This window comes from Bufo gargarizans, chromosome 10, assembly GCF_014858855.1.
Source record: "Bufo gargarizans isolate SCDJY-AF-19 chromosome 10, ASM1485885v1, whole genome shotgun sequence".
Lineage (NCBI taxonomy): Eukaryota > Metazoa > Chordata > Amphibia > Anura > Bufonidae > Bufo > Bufo gargarizans.
The window spans coordinates 17,934,103-17,954,662 of record NC_058089.1 but is presented as its reverse complement, the minus strand read 5'-3'; the positions used below and the strand labels follow the sequence as shown (position 1 = coordinate 17,954,662).

General features: G+C 46.5%; 1 protein-coding gene across 4 annotated transcripts in view; it reads left to right on the top strand.

Annotated features, from left to right (window-relative positions):
* ANO1 (anoctamin 1) overlaps nt 1-20,560 on the top strand; it is a 153,764-nt gene that overhangs the window by 39,797 nt on the left and 93,407 nt on the right. For all 4 annotated transcript variants that reach the window (XM_044269758.1, XM_044269756.1, XM_044269757.1 and 1 more), the window contains exon 2: nt 16,403-16,569. In XM_044269758.1, the coding sequence (XP_044125693.1) occupies nt 16,403-16,569 (167 nt within the window). The remainder of the gene's footprint in view (nt 1-16,402; nt 16,570-20,560) is intronic.

Genomic DNA, 20,560 nt, shown 5'->3' with positions numbered 1-20,560 from the left:
TGCTCATGCACATGGCCGTATTTTGCGGAAAGGAACATCCGGCCCATAAAAGAACAGTCCTATCCTTGTCTATTATGTGCTATATTTTTGCGGGTGCTAGGAACGGAAAAACGGATGTGGGCAGCACACGGTGTGCTGTCCGCATCTTTTAAGGCCCCATTTAAGTGAACGGGTCCGATCCAATATACAACCGGTCACAAGACCGAAAATCCCTGTAGGGGCACTACTTATTGTAAACTAAAAGGTGTAAACTTTATTAGATCAATTAAAACATGGTCTCTAGTAAACCATAACCCCACAATACATTAAAACTCCCAGGTACTGTGCTGGTTTCTAAGGGCTCTTTCACACTTGCGTTGTTCTGTTCCGGCATAGAGTTCCGTCGTCGGGGCTCTATGCCGGAAGAATCCTGATCAGTTTTATCCTAATGCATTCTGAATGGAGTGAAATCCGTTCAGGATGCATCAGGATGTCTTCAGTTCAGGACCGGAACATTTTTTGGCCGGAGAAACTACCGCAGCATGCTGCGCTTTTTGCTCCGGCCAAAAATCCTGAACACTTGCCGCAAGGCTGGATCCGGAATTAATGCCCATTGAAAGGCATTAATCCGGATCCGGCCTTAAGCTAAACGTCGTTTCGGCACATTACCGGATCCGACGTTTAGCTTTTTCTGAATGGTTACCATGGCTGCCGGGACGCTAAAGTCCTGTTTGCCATGGTAAAGTGTAGTGGGGAGCAGCATACTTACCGTCCGTGCGGCTCCCGGGGCGCTTCAGAGTGGCGTCAGGGCATCCCACGCGCATGGATGATGTGATCGCATGGCACGTCATCCATGCGCATGGGGCGCTCTGACGTCATTCTGGAGCGCCCCGGGAGCCGCACGGACGGTAAGTATACTGCTCCCCACTACTACTATGGCAACCAGGACTTTAATAGCGTCCTGGCTGCCATAGTAACACTGAAAGCATTTTGAAGACGGATCAGTCTTCAAATGCTTTCAGTTCACGTGCGTTTTTCCGGATCCGGCGTGTAATTCTGGCAAATTGAGTACACGACTGATCCGGACAACGCAAGTGTGAAAGAGGCCCAAGTTGCTTTTTCTTCTAATCCCCTCAACAATGTTGCAAAGGGGGGGGGGGGGGGTGAATGGCTACACCTTCTATATGCAGTTGCAATGTTCTGAGTGGGATAGGTCCTTACTGGGAGATATGGATTGGTTTGATCCCAAATCAATGAAATTATATATATTCCTGTCTCCACGATCTTCACTCATATGTGCATTGCTTATTCACTGCATCTTTATTGCCAATTAGGCTGTAGCATTGACACCCGCCCCCCCTCATGCAATTGCATTCATTGCGAATTGCGTACTGAATATATTTCTATGTACTCAAGACCAGACCACTAGTAACCTGCCTAAAAATAAATGCGCCTAACACTAGTCCCCACCCGACATGTTTCGCTGTAATGCAGCTTCGTCAGGGGTTCGGGGGCGTATCGGATGCGGACAAAAAATATAGGTTCATGTGCATGAGCCCTAAAAACGAGCCTTTATTTTTGCTCAAACACTGAGTAAAGACTTATAGAGGCACATACACCCAAGGGTGGACTGGCCATAGACCCCACAATGAAATTTCTTGGTGGGCCAATGCTTGGGGGGCTGCCTGAGCCTTCCTCACGGCTGCCAGTTGGGTACATAAAGATCTGATCCTCTCAGCATTAATTAATGAATGCTTGGAGCATGAAATACATATGCACCTGGCCAGGGCAACAGTACGGTATTACAATTCAACACTGTGTCCTTCCCGCTGCAGCTCAGGGGGCGTGTCCATGCTCTTCCCGCTGCAGCTCAGGGGGCGTGTCCATGCTCTTCCCGCTGCAGCTCAGGGGGCGTGTCCATGCTCTTCCCGCTGCAGCTCAGGGGGCGTGTCCATGCTCTTCCCGCTGCAGCTCAGGGGGCGTGTCCATGCTCTTCCCGCTGCAGCTCAGGGGGCGCGTCCATGCTCTTCCCGCTGCAGCTCAGGGGGCGCGTCCATGCTCTTCCCGCTGCAGCTCAGGGGGCGCGTCCATGCTCTTCCCGCTGCAGCTCAGGGGGCGCGTCCATGCTCTTCCCGCTGCAGCTCAGGGGGCGCGTCCATGCTCTTCCCGCTGCAGCTCAGGGGGCGCGTCCATGCTCTTCCCGCTGCAGCTCAGGGGGCGCGTCCGTGCTCTTCCCGCTGCAGCTCAGGGGGCGCGTCCGTGCTCTTCCCGCTGCAGCTCAGGGGGCGCGTCCGTGCTCTTCCCGCTGCAGCTCAGGGGGCGCGTCCGTGCTCTTCCCATCACAGCTCAGGGGGCGCGTCCGTGCTCTTCCCATCACAGCTCAGGGGGCGCGTCCGTGCTCTTCCCATCACAGCTCAGGGGGCGCGTCCGTGCTCTTCCCATCACAGCTCAGGGGGCGCGTCCATGCTCTTCCCATCACAGCTCAGGGGGCGCGTCCATGCTCTTCCCATCACAGCTCAGGGGGCGCGTCCATGCTCTTCCCATCACAGCTCAGGGGGCGCGTCCATGCTCTTCCCATCACAGCTCAGGGGGCGCGTCCATGCTCTTCCCATCACAGCTCAGGGGGCGCGTCCATGCTCTTCCCATCACAGCTCAGGGGGCGCGTCCATGCTCTTCCCATCACAGCTCAGGGGGCGCGTCCATGCTCTTCCCATCACAGCTCAGGGGGCGCGTCCATGCTCTTCCCATCACAGCTCAGGGGGCGCGTCCATGCTCTTCCCATCACAGCTCAGGGGGCGCGTCCATGCTCTTCCCATCACAGCTCAGGGGGCGCGTCCATGCTCTTCCCATCACAGCTCAGGGGGCGCGTCCATGCTCTTCCCATCACAGCTCAAGGAGCGTGTCCATGCTCTTCCCATCACAACTTAAGGGGCGTGTCCATGCTCTGCCTATCACAGCTCTGGAGGCAATTGAAGCCTTCTCAGAAAGCAGGTCAAAGAAATAAGAAAAAAGGCAAACAGCAGGTGGCACTATACAGATATATTTTATTGGATAACTCACTGGCTATTCTACATTATTAATTACATGCAATTACAAAAGTATTCAGATGCAGGTGCTGGTTTGAAAACTGGAGAACACTTTTCGTGGGACAACCCCTTTAAGTTCCTAGTCCACCCCTGAATACACAGCACTACCAAATTTCCCCAGACACATCTGCCAGAAACTTGGAGAGTATACTACTATGGCGGTATTTACTTTGGCATTGTATGACCATGCTACTTAGGCACTGTATAGTATTGTCTTTCTGCAGTGGATGATAGAAGCGGCGCCGTTATTTAGGCAGCTGTCTGGTGGATGTTGGGTATTGTATGGTATGATTATTGTAGAAGCAATGTGCCCATCATCCAAATTCACACTCTGCCCGGACACCATGGTCACCACCCGTAAACACTTCATGGAATCTATGGAAAACCTTTCAGGATATTCACACACCCTGTACGTGATTCATACCCAGTAAAAATAATACTTTATATCCGGGATACATAAGAAACCAACCACAGAAAGAATTAAAATAACTGCTCAACAAAGTAACGCCCGCAGAGCAGGGGCAATGATATACTATGGCACACCAGGATATTTGTCCATTAAAAGGCTTTGATTACTTTCAGGGCGTAGTCCTAGGCTGGCATCTAGTAGGATTCAGTCTGACAGCATATCATTGTTCAGTGGAAGAGGCAATAAACAGCTGGCATCAAAGACCTCATCTATGGTCACCAGGACTTGTCATGCCTATTCTGTTCAGGTTCAAGACGACCCGTCCCCTCTCCTGACATGTCTGTTTTAGTTACTACTTGCATTCCCCATGTAATAATTCCGGAGCATTCTTTTTTTATGACTATGTGTTGAGCTGTTCCTTTATTATTCCTGCTGGGAGTTATGAATGAATTGCTAACAGTTTGCAATGAAGGTCCAGCTGGGTGTTACCAGTTTGGGGTGTGTCCCTTCCCAATTCGACACTGGCAGAACTGATTGAAAAGACCCACTGTGCAAGCAAACACCTCCAACTGGTGACACCCAGATGGACCTTCACTGCACACTGCATTTATAAATTTCTAGCAGGAATAATATAGGAATGGCACAACATAGAGTAATAAGAATAGATGCTCCAGAATGGTTATTACATGGGGGATGCAAGCAGTTGCAAGTCAGGAGAGCGGTCAGGTGCAGGGAATGATCAAAACTAGATAGTCAGATCAGACAGTTGCTTAAAGGGGTTTTCCAGAAGTAGAAAATGTTTTTTCCCCTTGAAACAGCTTCTCTAGCCTGGTATTGCAAGTCAGCTTGTATGGCGATGCCCCAATGAGGAGTATTGGAGCACTTAGCACCCACTTCCACAAACTATTCCCTTGTATCACCAGTAACTGGTGACCAACATATTATAATGTTTTGCCATGCACACCATGGTATGCAACGATATACAAATTGTGCTGGACAAGGGATTATAAGTGGAGCCTGACTTAGGGCCCTTGCACATGACCGTATGCCCTCCAAGACATATGTCCCGGGGAGAACACAGCATCATAGATTACAATGATACTGTGCACGTCACTGCTATGGACCAGATATTTTTGAATGTGCCATCGCCTGCTCTCCATTCACGGCAGGGCCCTGGTCATCAGATAGGTTTGCATCTCACCTCTGGGATCCACTCTTATCAGTCATTTATGGCATATTCTATCAATATGCTGTAAAAGGCCCACATAGGACTACCCTTTTAACGGTCTTAGCCACGGATGTCCCATTAAAAGGACATCTGTCAGCAGATTTGTACCTATGACACTGGCTGACCTGTTACATGTGCGCTTGGTAGCTGAAGACATCTGTGTTGGTCCCGTGTTCCTATGTGCCCACGTGGCTGAGAAAAATTTTGTTTTAATATATGCAAATGAGCCTCTAGGAGAAACGGGGGCGTTGTCATTATTCCTAGAGGCTCTGCTCTCTCTGCAACTGCAGCACCCTCTGCACTTTGACAGGACCAGGTGTGATAACGTTTTCACTGCCAGGTCCTATTAATGAAAGTGCAGAGGGCACAGCAGTTTGAGAGAGCAGAGCCTCTAGGTGTAATGGTAACGCCCCTGTTGCTCCTAGAGGCTCATTTGCATATATTAAAACATATTTTTCTGAGCAATGCGGGCACATATGAACATGGGACCAACACAGATGCCTTCAGCTGCCAAGTGCACCTGTAACAGGTCAGCCAGTGTCATGGGTACAAAACTGCTGACAGATGCCCTTTAAATTCCCCAGCAGGAGGTTACACATCTCCTTAAGGGCTCATTCAGACGGCCGTATGCTGTCCGCAAAAATACTGAATGCTATCAGTTTTTTTACGGATCCGCAAAAAAACGGATAGCATTCAGTATTTTTGCTGACCCATAGACTTGAATAGGGCCATGTCCTGATTTTCACGGACAAGTATAGGACATGTTTCATTTATTTTGCGGAACCTTGGAATAGAAAAGGGCCCCATAGAAGTGAATAGGCCAGCATCTAATCCGCCAAAAAACGGATCCGCATTTTTGCGGATAGCATACGGCCGTCTGAATGAGCCCTAAGTCTAGGTTTCCACATTCAGGTTTGTCTTAAAAACTGCATTAAAAAAATCATCACAGGTGGCAGAAAGCAAGGACATCTACAGTATCAGCCTGACGTATAGAAAGTGCAACCTGTAGCTCGGTTCTATTCAAGTGAATGGACTTGGGCTGCAATACCAAGCACAGGCACTATACAATGGATGTGGCTGTGGCTGTGCTTGGTAAGCTGTGAGCAGGGGTTATCCTGGTAAATATAATTATGACCTATCCTCAGGTGTGCGCTGTGGGCTCTCGACAGCTTTCCAAGCACAGTGCCCTCCATTGTATAGTGGCTCTGCTTGGTATTGCAGATCAGTCCCATTGACATGAATGGGGCTGAACTTACACTAGGTCATGTACCATGACGTCACATGGTCTAGGACAGGGGTAGGCAACCTTCAGCACTCCAGTTGTTGTGAAACTACAACTCCTAGCATGCATACTTGCTTTGCTCTTCTCAGACCGCCCATAGAAATTGGAGCATGTTGGGAATTGTAGTTTCACAACAGAAGGTTGCCGACTCCTGGCCTAAGAAGAGGTGGCGGGGCCCACCCTTTTCTAACAGCTGATCGGTGAGGAACCCAGGTGTCGGACCCCCACCAATCTAAAATTAATCAGTTACACCGTGGAGCCTCATTTAAGAGTCTTAACACAGCAATCCAAAGTGCAGAGCTCCCTGGGAAACAGTAATATGCAAAATAACCGTGGAGCCCCAGTTATGGGTCTTCAACACAGTGAAAGCCAGATATCCCTCAAAGGAAGGAAAACCGAGCAAAGGGGTGTCCCCATTACAGAGATCACCAAATCCACCATATTAAGTGTCCCCTATGTCAAGATCCCGAGCTTTGCACTTTGGATTGCTGTGTTGAGACTCTTAAATGAGGCTCCACAGTGTTTGCTGTAGCTGGTCTCCCCAAAATCAGCTATTGTTTTGTTTGAGTAGTCTCCAAAGCATTGCTCCCGGTTAGCCAGAATCCTACTCCACACTGATGAGGGGAAACACCCCAAAACAGCGGTCTGTGGATGGATAACTGGCTTGGGTCTTCCCCATCACATCCTTAAAGCTTGTAAAAAAGAGTGGGATCTTGACATAGGGGCCACTTAATTTGGTGGATTTGGTGATCTCTGTAATGCGGACACCCCTTTGCTCGGTTTTCCTTCCTTTGAGGGATATCTGGGGGCTCCACGGTTATTTTGCAATCTAAAATTGATGACCTATCCTTAGGATACGTCCTCAATTGTAATTCCTGGATAACCCCTTTAAACTTGTTATTTTAGAAGTTTGCTTCCTTTTTTGTCTATAAGGGAATTTTGCTTTTCAATTTTATTTTTGGAGCACAATATAATAAGAACACCCATGTATTAGAATTACAGATGAGCAAATCGATTTGTTTTCAAGCAGAGCTCTACACCTGTGACAGGGTGTCCGCGAAGTTAAGGACGCACCCCTGCTGCTCGATTGACCAGGTTGAACATCTTGCCTGCATCCACTTCCAAAGCAACGACTGTTCATGCGCTGCGAATAGGAAGTGAAGAGGCACATGCACAGTAGCTGTAGAGCTTATGCATCTGCGCCGCCACTCAGATCAGCGGCGCAGGTGCAAAATTGTCAGGGTCAGGCAAGCTGTCCAGCCCAGTCAATCAAGCAGCACCCTGTCGTAGGTGTAGAGCTCTGTTTGAGGAGACAAATTGAGTCGCTCAACCCTAAATTCGCCATAAAACCAACAGCCACGGCAATCGATATCATTAGCGCTAAATGATCAGGAAGCAAAGGGAGTCTCCCTGTCTTGTGATGCTGCAATTGCTATTGATCACTGTGTTACAGGGGTTAAGCAGCCATTGCGGGGTGGTTACTGTCAATCAGAACCACTGTGCCCATGTGATCAAAGCAACTGGGTGTTAAGTGAAGGCCCCCCGCGTGGTACATGTATGGAGGTTAGCTACAAGACTATTCTACCAACTGCACAAAACAAGACAGTAAATTCTATATTCATTTTCAGAACTGTTTCCTGTACCAAGGGATCCTTGGCATTTTTCAGGGCAGGGAGTGTGCGATCTTATGTTAGGCGTCACTTCTGTCCTTCTGCCAGAGACATGAAGGAGGCCGCATACATACTAACTCAAATACTCTGAGCGCTCACATTACCGGAAATGTCAGATGATCAAAATGTCTGAAATGCTGCTATAGCACTGGAGTCATGCAGATGGTCTCAGGATGGCATGACATCTTAAATATACACAGCAGGGAGACTAAACCCACCAAGACTGCCATCCTTCACTTCCCTCCCATCATGTCACATCTCAGAGGCATTTACTCATCATCATCTGTCATACAAGTATTTATGGGCCGCCATAGCAAAACTTCCAATGATGCCGTACTTCGCCACAACCACCTACAGCAGCAAAAGAGTCTAGGATATGGAAAGCATGAGATTATTCTTAATGTGTTTTATACCTTTCATTGGTCTGAATTCCCCCCCCCCCCCCCCCGCACTCTTTCCTTCTGTCCACACTAACCACACTCAACACCAGAGTGGATCTCACAACATGGTTGCTGATCCCTTTAAGCCCCACACTGATCAGCCTGGGAGCCTTTCAGAATGCCCGTTTTGGGTTTGATTTACATAGGCTTGACCCCTGTGAGGTTCAATGGTCCAAATTACCTTGCAAAAATGGGAAAATTAGGAGGCACGCTGGGTGTTATGCCCATGTGAGTGTGGCTGAGCACCCTGACCAATGTCCACCCCATTACATTTAGTTTAGACTCCAGTTGTATTTAGAGGTAGGTAAACGTCCCACTAAACACATTGATCGCCCATTCATAGGATAAGTCATTAACGTCAGATGGGTGAGGGTTGTAGTACTGTGACTCCTGCCAGCTAGTAGAACAAAAAGGGCAGTGGTGCTAGGTAAGCTGCAGGCCTTTTTGACGCCGATCAGCTCCCTATAGGACCCCTACTGACTGGACATGGTTGTCATTTCCTTCAAGATCACTCAGTGGGAAAACCACTTGATACTAACTGTTACAACGCTCATCTCTTGGCATCACTGACCTGGCCCACTCCTGGATCACATCATACCTCACAGACCGGACGTTTAGCGTCTCCCACTCTCACACCACCTCCTCTTCTCATTCCCTCTCTGTTGGTGTACCGCAAGGCTCTCTCCTAGGACAACTGCTCTTCTCCATCTACACTTTCGGGCTGGGACAGCTCATAGAGTCCCATGGCTTTCAGTATCACTCTTATGCTGACGACACACAGATCTACCTCTCTGGTCCAGACATCACCGTCTTAGTATCCAGAATACCACAATGCCCATCATCCATATCCTCCTTCTCTCGCTTTTTAAAACTTAACATGGATAAAACAGAATTCATCATCTTTCCCCCTTCTTGCTCAACCCCCCCCAACAGATCTATCTATCACGATCAATGGCTGCACACTCTCCCCGGTCAACCAAGTCCGCTGCCTTGGAGTGACCTTGGATTCTGCCCTCTCCCTCCGACCGCACATCCAAGCCCTCTCCACCACCTGACGCCTCCAACTCAAAAACATCTCCTTTATCCGCGCTTTCCTCAACTTTGAGTCTGCGAAAATGCTTGTACATGCCCTCATCATCTCCCATCTAGACTACTGCAACATCCTCCTCTATGGCCTTCAATCTAGCACACTTGCACCCCTCCAATCTATCCTCAACTCGGCTTCCCGACTAATCCACCTCTCCCCCTGTTACTCCTATGCCTCTCCCCTCTGCGAATCCCTTCACTGGCTCCCCATTGCCCAGTGAATTCCATTCAAAATACTAACAAATACATACAAGGCCATCCACAACCTGTCCCCTCCGTACATCTCTGAGATACTTTCCCGATACATCCCCACATGCACTCTCCGATCCTCACAAGACCTCCTTCTCTCACCTCTTCCCACAGTCGCCTCCAAGATTTCTCCTGTGCATCCCCCACACGCTGGAACTCACTACCCCAACATATCAGACTCTCACCTACAGTGGAATCCTTCAAAAAACTAAAAACCCACCTCTTCAGTCAAGCCTACAACCAGTGACCGTGCTGCCTCTATACCGCCATGACCAACTTCACCCGCACCTACTGTGTCCTTCTCTCATACCATGTAGATTGTAAGCCCTCATGCGCAGGGCCCTCTCTCCTTTACCAGTTTGTAACTCGTCTAGTTCATGCTTAGTGCAATTGTCTGTATTATGTATGTGAGCCCTTATCATATGTACAGCGCTATGGAATGAATGGCTGTTTAATAATAAATAATAATAATGTAGTGGATTGCAGTCTATTGTTTGTATTAAGTGGCGGATTAATTAAAACAGAGGCCCTAGGCAATTCCCAAAACATGTCCCCTTCCCTCCCCACAGTGTCTATACTCAGCACAAACCAGTAGACCTTGTTAAAGGGTTCCTCTGCACAATAACAGTGCCTAGTCTTCGCCAACAGTATCAGACTGCATAGGGTGACAAAAGAAGAATGTTTACCCCCCAGTTGTCAGTTTGCCTTGGAACACCCCGACATTTTTTTCTGGCATAAAAGGATCTACTATTACAGACACATAGCAGGAGATGTGACAAAATCTTCTCCGATTGTAGATGCTCTCATTTCTTCTCCTTCCAGGCCACACCGCCATGACTACTTCTGCTGATGACTGCAGAGTTTGCTGCCCAGGAATCTTTGATCCTCTCTTCTGCAGCCATTTCTAGCTACTATGGAAACACAAATAAATTCAGACCTCAGACCAGACCCCAAAATAAAAACAGACCCAAGACCAAACCACCTAAATAAATACAAGCCCCAAACCCCATAAATTATTACAGTGCCCAGACCATACCCGCGGAACAAATACAGTTCCTAGAAAAGACCTTTAACCAGACCCCTCTAAATATACACACCCCAGACCAAACGCTCTAAAGAAAGTCAGCTTTCAGAACACACTCCCTAAACCAACACCCCGGACCCCATACAGTTACAACACAGTTCACACTCTTCACCTCTGCTTCTCTTCCTTTAGGCTTAGACACCAGCACAGATATGGTCATGTCCCCAGAGAGAACCTGCACCCATATGGTCACGTGACTATCTGTGCTGGTCCTTCTGTAGGTACTGCACTCAGTTGTGCCAGAAATTATTGCACAAAGTGGTTTTGTCCCACTTTCTGCTTCAATTTAGGGCAATAAATTTGGACAAACTGTAGTGTGCAGCAAATCTTTGGCCACCTGGCCCTTCAAAACTACCCATATTTGTTAATCTGCTATTGCCAGTATGTATCAAATTATATTTTAGTGTATATAACGTATATATTACATATTAACATAGAATGCTAAAAAGAAAAAAAAAAGAAAAAAAAGGTCTTATCTCAGAGCGGCAGGTTGCATTTTCAGTTTCACCATATATGGGTGTCTGGTTTAAAAAATGAATTTCCAAATATCCTATTATGGCATTCTAAGTTAAAAGAGGAATCTCCTTTATTGGGGGCCCCTACTATTAGTCAAAGGAGATATTGGCTTCACAGAGCGACTGTCTCCAGAGGAGCCTGCATTAGGCCTCATGCACACGACAGTATTATTTTGCGGTCCGCAAAAAGGGGTTCTGTTGTTCCATGTCCGTTTTTGTTTCCGTGTCTCTTCCTTTATTTTTGGAGGATCTCCAGACATGAAGGAAAGTAAAAAAAAAAAAATCTAAGTCAAGTTTGCCATGCAAATGATAGGAAAAAAAAAAACGGACGTGGATGACAATCTTGTGTGCTTTGCGTTTTTTCACGGACCCATTGACTTGAATGGGTCCGCGAACCGTTTTCCGTGAAAAAAAAATAGGACAGGTTATATTTTTTTGACGGACTGAAACCACGGATCACGGACGCGAATGACAAACGGTGCATTAGCCGAGTTTTCAATGGACCCATTAAAAGTCAATGGGTCCGCAGAAAATCACGAAAAACGGAACAACGGACACGGAATGAAACAACGGTTGTGTGCATGAGGCCTTACACAGATGATGCCTTCATTTAAATAGGCCGCATGTAAAGCTTCATTTCCCCTGTGGTGGCGCTGTAGGAGAATTTAACACCTGCTGACCGGTTCTTTCACAGATTGTAGCTCATTGCTGTGATTGACAGATATAGTGGTGACCCTTCTAATGGAAAGGAATTGTCCCAACTGTGCAACTTTTTATGGGGGGAGATTGGCAAAGTGCTTTGCTCTTATCTACATATAACGAGAGCAATACCAAGTATTTTCTGTTAGCCCTAGCATCCAGCTATGGGTAGCATGGGTCCTACACGGACTATGTATTTTGCGTGTCTTTCCTTGTGTATTCTCTCCCGTCATAGTCTAATATTGCTCCTGGTGGGCCAGTGGAGCCATGGTAGTATCGCAGTAGGTCTGTGATGGCCTAACCTCTAGGCACTCCAGCTGTGGTAAAACTACAACTCCCAAGATGCACACTTGCTTGGCTGTTCTCAGTACTGTAGATCCCATGCTATAGAGGTGGGGCTGCAGGCTGGCGAGGACTAGTCAGTTAAAACTGTTGAAGAAAAAGGGAAAGGAGGAGAACAGCACTACTAATACAGGGGATGGACAGAGGTTAGTTGTATTATTACTGACCCTCATAATTACTCTCCATCGAGAACCATTGATTTTGATTGCACTAATAACAAGCAATGTGTGCCGAAGCGGTCTGACCACTGGGGCTCCTTTAATTAGGCCCAGATCATGAAGACCTCCCTCTCCCCCCAACCATCTCATCTTCAGGCATTTCTATATGTGGCATCAGACAATATTCTTGAAAGGAGTCTCTCAAACAACCTTTAGAGCTAAAGCAGCTGGATATCTTGGAGCAGGGTCCGAAGGGAAACATTAGGTCACAAAAATAGCTTTAAGAAACACTAATTATTTCATCAAAATACAAAGAATTTAGCCAAACCTTCCCCTCTTCCTGTTTTTAGTCAGAACAAGGACATTGATAACCAAGAGCTATGATAGTTTGGAGGCCGTAGGGGTTGCTACCAGCAAAACCTTTTCAGTAGCTGATCTCAGGGGTTCTGTTACTTGGAGGCTTGGTGACCAGCGGCCACTGCGAGAGACCCAGTTAATTTGTATTTCCCCTTGCATTGGTCCTCCTGTGTAATGCATGCAAGGGTCACGCCCAGGAAGGAGCGCCACTAGTTCTCCTGGCTAATAGAGGGGGCACCGAGTAGTTCACGTCTCTATAACCTCCATATGGATGATATACAAATAAGTTGCTTAAAGAACACAAACCTATAATATCATACGGACCTCATGGGTATGGGGGTTTTTGAATGGGCATCTATAAAATATTATATTTCTCAGACAGTGGCTGCGGCAGGAGAGCGAGTTTGTCAAATGTCCACCAGTTTGACAGGAAGAACAATGTAGTACGTGGCACAATCTTTCTCAGCAATTTGAAAAAATTTGAGTGGAAATGTGAACAAAGCCTTAACAGGGTGGCGCTGATCGGTGGGGGTCCGACACTTGGCAACCCTGCCGATCAGCTGTTGGAAGGGGCTATGGCAACTGGATGAGCACTACAGCCTATTCCTTGGCCAGTGATGCCCCGTCCATCAGTCAAAGTGAATGCGATTGAGCTGCAATACCCAGCACAGCCACTACGGGATGTACGGCGCTGTGCTTGGTAGACTATGAAGAGACCACCAGCGCTCGTCCCAGCACAACGACCCTTCAAATGGCTGACCGTCGGAGGAATTGGAGCAAATTGTGCCAAATTCTTAATAAAGTTTGCACATCTTGGACTGTCCTAAAAAGGACAGAAATCTATAGTGTTGCTCTTTGCCACATTTTTTTCAGAAATAATAAATCTCTTGGGATGTTTCTGACCGTGCCCCCTCTGAGTAAATCCACCAACTGTTTCAAAGAACCAAGAAGGGAGAAAAGTCACACGTTACAGTGCAGATACCATAATTTGTAATTTTCGATGCCAAAAATCAATGTGGAACCCACATCGATCTCCAGAATGGGGTCCCTAGGGCCGCTATTCATTCACCGCTATGGGACTTCCGAAAATGCATACATTGTTTGGGTTTCTTTGCAGAACCATTGAAATAAATGGTTTCGTATACGGAATGCAAAAAAAACGGCCCGCAAATGGAAAAAAATAAATAAAACGTGTGAAAGAGGCCTAAAGCCCCAAAATGGGCCAACTCCCTGTAAATGAAGTTGGCAGTGATCAGCTGATCACAATGGGTGTGGCTTCAGAAAACCCCCAACTGAGGATGTTGTGGTATAGCGGCCACTACAGGGAAAATGTAGTATCACATGCCAGCCATTCAAATGAATACAGGGACAGCCACGTGGACCACAGTGAGAACAGCTTGTTGTTGTGTCGTAGAGAGGTCCTTAAGCAGGAGACCTACCTCCTCCATGATGTCCATACACCCTGACAAAGTTACAAAATCACTTTGAATGTGGAGGTCAGTGATGATGTTGCCCTGTGTCGTGATTGATTTGTAGATGTTGCCATTGTAAAACTACAACTCCTATTATACCCTGGCTTAGTGCTTGCTGTAAGTAGTAGTTTCCCTGCAACTGACGAACCACAGCAGTGTAATGTTTGCTAGTTCTTGTAACTTTCATCATCCCATTCATGAGACATATCAGGAGACATTGAGATGGTTTTCTATTTTTATCTTTGTTTTGCCGCAGATTTGTTAGTTTTTTAGCTCATTCTATATCTTTTGAAACTTTAGCTACAATATTATTTATGTCTAAAATTCCCCAAATATCTTGGGACTCAGAAGAGGATGTGAACTACATAAATTTACCCTTAACCCTTTAATAACACTGGGGCTCCGCAGTGTTTCCTGTAATGGGTAGACCGTCATTCTGTCAAGGGAGCTACTTAAAGGGACACTACACATACTGTACAGGATATCCAACACAGAGAACACACATTATAGAAAGTGATGCCACTGTGTTCTGCTCACGTGTTCTATAGACACTGATTTCAGTGTCTATATAAATTAATTTGGGGTTTGGAAATCTACAGTGAGCCAAAGTAACAGATCTCCACGAGTAGGATCAGTTTGTGTGTATGTGAGAAGAAATGGTCACTTTGGCTGGTTTTCCCTATTAAGATCTATAATGGGACCAACACCCTGATAATCCATCACCAGGATGATCCTCCTTGATATTGTAAAGATTCTGTGGAAAACTGTTTTCTATGTGGCAAAACAGAGTCCTCACTATTCTGCTGGTGCAGTCACTGTGTACATTACATTACTTATCCTGAGTTACATCCTGTATTATACTCCAGAGCTGCACTCACTATTCTGCTGGTGCAGTCACTGTGTACATACATTACTTATCCTGTACTGATCCTGAGTTACATCTTGTATTATACTCCAGAGCTGCACTCACTATTCTGCTGGGCAGTTACATTACAACCTACTTACCTGTACTGATCCTGAGTTACATCTGTATTATACTCCAGAGCTGCACTCAGTATTCCACTTAGTTCTGAGAATGTAACTTAGGATCAGTACAGGATAAGTATGTATGTACACAGCGACTCCACTAGCAGAATAGTGAGTGCAGCTCTGGAGTATAATACAGGATGTAGCTCAGGATCAGTACAGGATAAGTAATGTATGTACACAGCGACTCCACCAGCAGAATAGTAAGTGCAGCTCTGGAGTATAATACAGGATGTAACTCAGGGTCAGTACAGGATAAGTAATGTAATGTATGTACACAGTGACTGCTCCAGCAGAATAGTGCAGCTCTGGATATACAGGATGTAACTCAGGATCAGTACAGGATAAGTAATGTATGTACACAGTGACTCCACTAGCAGAATAGTGAGTGCAGCTCTGGAGTATAATACAGGATGTAGCTCAGGATCAGTACAGGATAGTAATGTATGTACACAGCGACTCCACCAGCAGAATAGTGAGTGCAGCTCTGGAGTATAATACAGGATGTAACTCAGGATCAGTACAGGATAAGTAATGTATGTACACAGCGACTCCACCAGCAGAATAGTGAGTGCAGCTCTGAAGTGTATTGCAGGCTGTAATCCAGGATCAGTAGAAGATTATAATGCACTATGCAGTTTACAATCTGACTCAATTTACTGGTAATATTGTATAAAAAAATAAATAAATAAAAATCACTACATTTAAAGGGATATTCTGTTTCACAAAGTAAATATTATTCTTCAGTAACTTTTAGATATACTTTTTGTATCAGTTCCATTCTAAAAAGCCATAATAGAATTTACCTAACATTTGAGAAAGCACCTGGACATCAATACATTTGTTACAATGAGATGGTCATGTGCTATACGATGTCCGATATTTGTTCATATTTGACATTAAATCATGGAACATCCCCTTTGTGGGTACTTTAAAACTTTACTGCTCCTTTAAACAGGTACAGGTGGCTTAGGACAGGGGAGGACTCTGATCCCAATCTGATTTTGGGTGCTGCCGAGTTGTGTCAGTCACCTGCCACTGCAACGCATCCTAATCCAGAACACCCCCCCCCCCCCCCCCACTAGAAAACTTTGGAGGAAGGAGGGCCGCCCTTTAATAAACAAATGCGTGATTTAATTAGCCCTTTGCTGAGTAATTCACTTTGACAATGAATTTCCCTGGAGGACTTGACTCGCTGCTGGGCAGAGCGAGGAAGAAGTCAAGAGAGGCTGAGCTTGGGAGAGCAGGTTTTTTAGAGGCGTGGGAGAGACGGGCTCAGATCACTGCCTCAGTTGGATGTCGTACCCTTGTGTCTTGCAGACCAGCACGCTGCATGCAGAGGCTTGAAGGTTCAGCCTGGAGAAAGTTTACATGACACCATGAAGGAGAACGAGAAGTACCACGTCACTTCTGATCAGGAGAAAGGTGTCCACATCATCAACATCAAAGCCATTGAAGACATCGGCTACATCCAGCCGGACACCTTGGTAAGTGGCAGATGTTCTTCCACCTTGTACCTATGTAACATATGTCACGTCCACCTTGTAGATCACCTCTACGTGGAGCCCCGGCGTATCGGCAGCCGGATAACGGCCCCTTTGGGAATTTTATAAAAAAAACTGTCAAATCGTTTTAACCCCATCACTGCCGTGAAATCCATTGGGAGTTTAGACTTGTCTTTACTTGGGCTTTACTAGCGTAAAATGTAGCGGGGATGAATTTGTCACCTCATTCTAGTGGTCAAGGTCCTGCATTACGTTTGGACACTGCCCCATATATTCCCTCTATACCAGGGGTCAGCAACCTTCGGCACTCCAGCTGTTGTGAAAGTACAATTCCCAGCATGCGCCATTCATTTCTATGTAAGGTCTACAAAGAGCAGAGCAAGTATGTATGCTGGGAGTTGTAGTTTCACAACAGCTGGAGTGCTCGAGGTTGCCTACCCCTGCTCCATACATACGCCATGGGGGGGGGGGGGGACGTATTCTGCACGGTATGAGTTTTCTTTTTTTATACAGTCACATTGACAAGCATGGGGGATATGCTAGAGCCAAGGCCAAGGTATGGTGGCGTATACCAGCTAACGGGGTACTCTTTTGCTATACATTAGGCTATTGATAGTCAGTGGGCTCGTCAGATGTATACATTGGCGGTCTATGGGGGTAACGGTTTACCTGCAGTCCTATGGGGAAAAAAACCCATGTTGAATGGATCCCATACTATGTGAAATGGCAATCTCAGCTCTGCTCTACCTTAAAAGCCCATATCTAGTTTACCTGCATTACTCTTAGTGCTGTAAGACTACATGCTTCAGGGCTGGAGGGGTTAACAATATTTCTTTGACAATCCCACTCATCCTCCTCGGTGCAGAATGCCCCCGAAATAGATTGTCTCTCGCCAGCGGAATATAATAATCCGATTATCATATGCCCAGTAGTTCTCCTCGCCACAAAAAAAGTTTGCACTGGCTACTGGACAGCTAAGCAAGGAAGCATGGCCGGTCATATTAACGGACTGAATTTATCATATATGAAAACAAAAACTAGGGGGCTCATGTATCAAAAATGTCCTATGCCCAGCCTTTCTGTCTGACAGACACTCGCAGCTCTGGCCTGTCCGGTAGCGTTCACCAAAGGTGCATGTACCATGGGGGCAGACCATGTGGCTTCACTGGGGATTGATCCGATCTCCGTGAGCATTGCATTGCTAGCTAGCAAGAGAGGAATCATGTAAAGGGCCCCACTGCAAAATCCATAACGGCTCCCCCATCCTCCCAAAGTAGCGACTTCTTATTTGGCACAAGGGTCCTGGACACGGGTGCGACTGGCACCTCTGCACCCTCTAAAGCAGGGATAGGCAATCTCCGGCACTCCAGCTGTTGTGAAACCAACTCCCAGCATGCATACTTGCTCTGCTCTTTTAGGAACTCTCAGAAATGAATGGAGCGTGCTGGGAATTGTAGTTTCACAATAGCTGGAGTGCCGAAGGTTGCTGATCTATAATCTATAAGTAATGCACTTCGTGTTCGTTCAGTAGCTGACATGGAGTCTGCAGGTGATTCTGGACTCTGGGATTTAGGCAGTGCCGCTTCCACTTAAGTCAATATGTACATATGTATTTTATATCCTCTCCCTGGCCTTTATAACATCCCGGCCAATCTAGCATCCACACAAGAGCTGCACAGTTAAAAGGCGTTCTAGGTATCGGATGGATCCTGGCAAAATTAAATCGTAGGCGGTGACAAATTATGACGCATTAATGTTTTAAGTCTCTTACCATGGAGACTCCTTGTGCTGCATGGAACCTGTATACACAAAATAGTAGATTTTCTTTTAAAATCAATATGGATTAATTATTTTTTATGTTGGAGGCATTGGTTGTGAAGGTGCACATATCCTTTAGGTTGGGGCTACATCGTGATCTTGGCTGTGATACCTGTCGCATGACCAAAGATCGCTGTGCAGCAGTGCAGTCATTGAACTGAATGGGGTCAGAACCGCAAAGACAGTGTTGGATGATTTTTTTTTGCGATTCTGGAGTCTTAGTCACTGCAAGTTGTGAGTCGTGCTGCACTCCATTCAGTTCAATGACTGCATCATAAACCAAAATGATGCTGGTTAGATCAGCTGCAGTCGCTCCAGGAGATGTGGCTGTCACATAAGGAGTGACATTGTAACGTGTCACTTGAGGCACAGGCCACCACCGTGGTTGGCGCGCTGCTTGGAGTACACGTCATTGACTGCAGCACTGGATGTCCAGAGAAGACAACAGTGGACCCAAGGAGCCAGAATCGAGCACTGGGGAGCAGGTCAGTACACCTCACTTGACAGTTTCTGCAGGGTGGAGAGTCAAAAACTGATAAGGGGCTGGAAACCTTTTTAATCATCACAAGAGCGTGAGCTTAAAAAGAAGTTCCAAATAATCTCAATCTCTCAGAAGATCAACCCAAATGGAGTATCCCGTTTGCAGGATACACCTTCAGGTCTATAGCCATGGAATCTCACCAAATGCCCTGTTGTGAACCCTTCAAATTACCCACAGAGAAAAACAAACTTCCATTGAATGGGGACATAGAGACCATGAGAGGCAGGGACGGTTTAGGTTGGTTGGAAGCCCCTGAGCATAAATATTTTTGGGGGCCGACCAGCATTTCTATTTTCACCCAAGCCAACGGTAGCACACAGTTAAGTGTAAGAGTACGTTCACATCTGTGGCATCTCGGATCCGGTAGGCTGTTCCTGGTAGAGAATAGCCTGCCGGAGTTCTCTAGATCCAGCATAGCCAGATAGTTCCACATACTGCACGACCCCATAGACTATAACGGGAGCCGGCTGCTTTCTGGCATGAGTGCCGTCGTTCGAAAGCCGGCATTTCGCCGGAAAAAGTGGTTGAATCCCATTATAGTCTGTGTGGCACTATCTATGCCAGATCCGGAAAACTCCTGACAGATCCTGGATGCTGCAGATGTGAACGTACCCTTACCTGAGGGTTTCAGAACCGCAAAATTAATTTAGACCCTTTCATCATACCCCCAAAATGAATGCAGACCCCAGACTTCCAAATACATTTAAAACTAATATGGCCAGCATTAAAGCTGGCACAGTGGTCGTCAACCAGTCTTTCTAATGGTCATTTTGGCATTCCATTTTCAAGGAAGGCCGGGTGACAACCTCTGTAGCATTTGTACCCTTGTTAGTTGTCACCCGGCTTTTTCAAAAACAGAAGTAACGAACAAATCAAAATTTCAGCAACTTGACAAAATGTAGATGCTGCAGGGACTTCTATTTACTGAAGACTTTAGAGTGAAAGGTTCTCTAATCCCTTCCCGCACAGGACATTCTGGCAGCAGAGCGATGTACATATACAGTGAAATATCCGATCCCGGTTTAACCCCTAAGGGTGCTAGGAGGGGGCCGCCGTTGTCACCTCACCATCAGCCCAATCACCACAATTACTGGGGCCGATGTTTTTATAGGGACAGACCTGGTTATAATAAAAGGACCCCAGGACTGTCTTGCCATAATGCCCATTAGGGTACACCTTAGGCATGACCCATCAGTTGCACATACTTTTTACATGTGCAGGATATATAGGTATTTTAAAGGAAAAAAATCTATGTATAAAATACCAGAGATGTCAACCTGGAAGAGCCCTTCACCGGGTGATACTTGTAGGTGGCAGCGAAAATGGAAGCGGCCTTTTAGGTTGTACATGTGACTATAGCACTGATGAGACGCAGAATAAACATTTGCATTTAGTGACTTACAGGTGACATCTCCTCCAGATATTTTCTCTTTCAGTCCTCTTCAGACCACCATGACGACTCCCAGCAACCACTCGTCTCTGCTGCCCACATGTCTCAGGCATCCGCACCCTATATAATAAAACACAAACTCCTCTTAGTACCACAAACTGCACCCTGAACATTATAACAATATACAATGTGCCCTAAATGCAATTGTTTCACATATTATACCC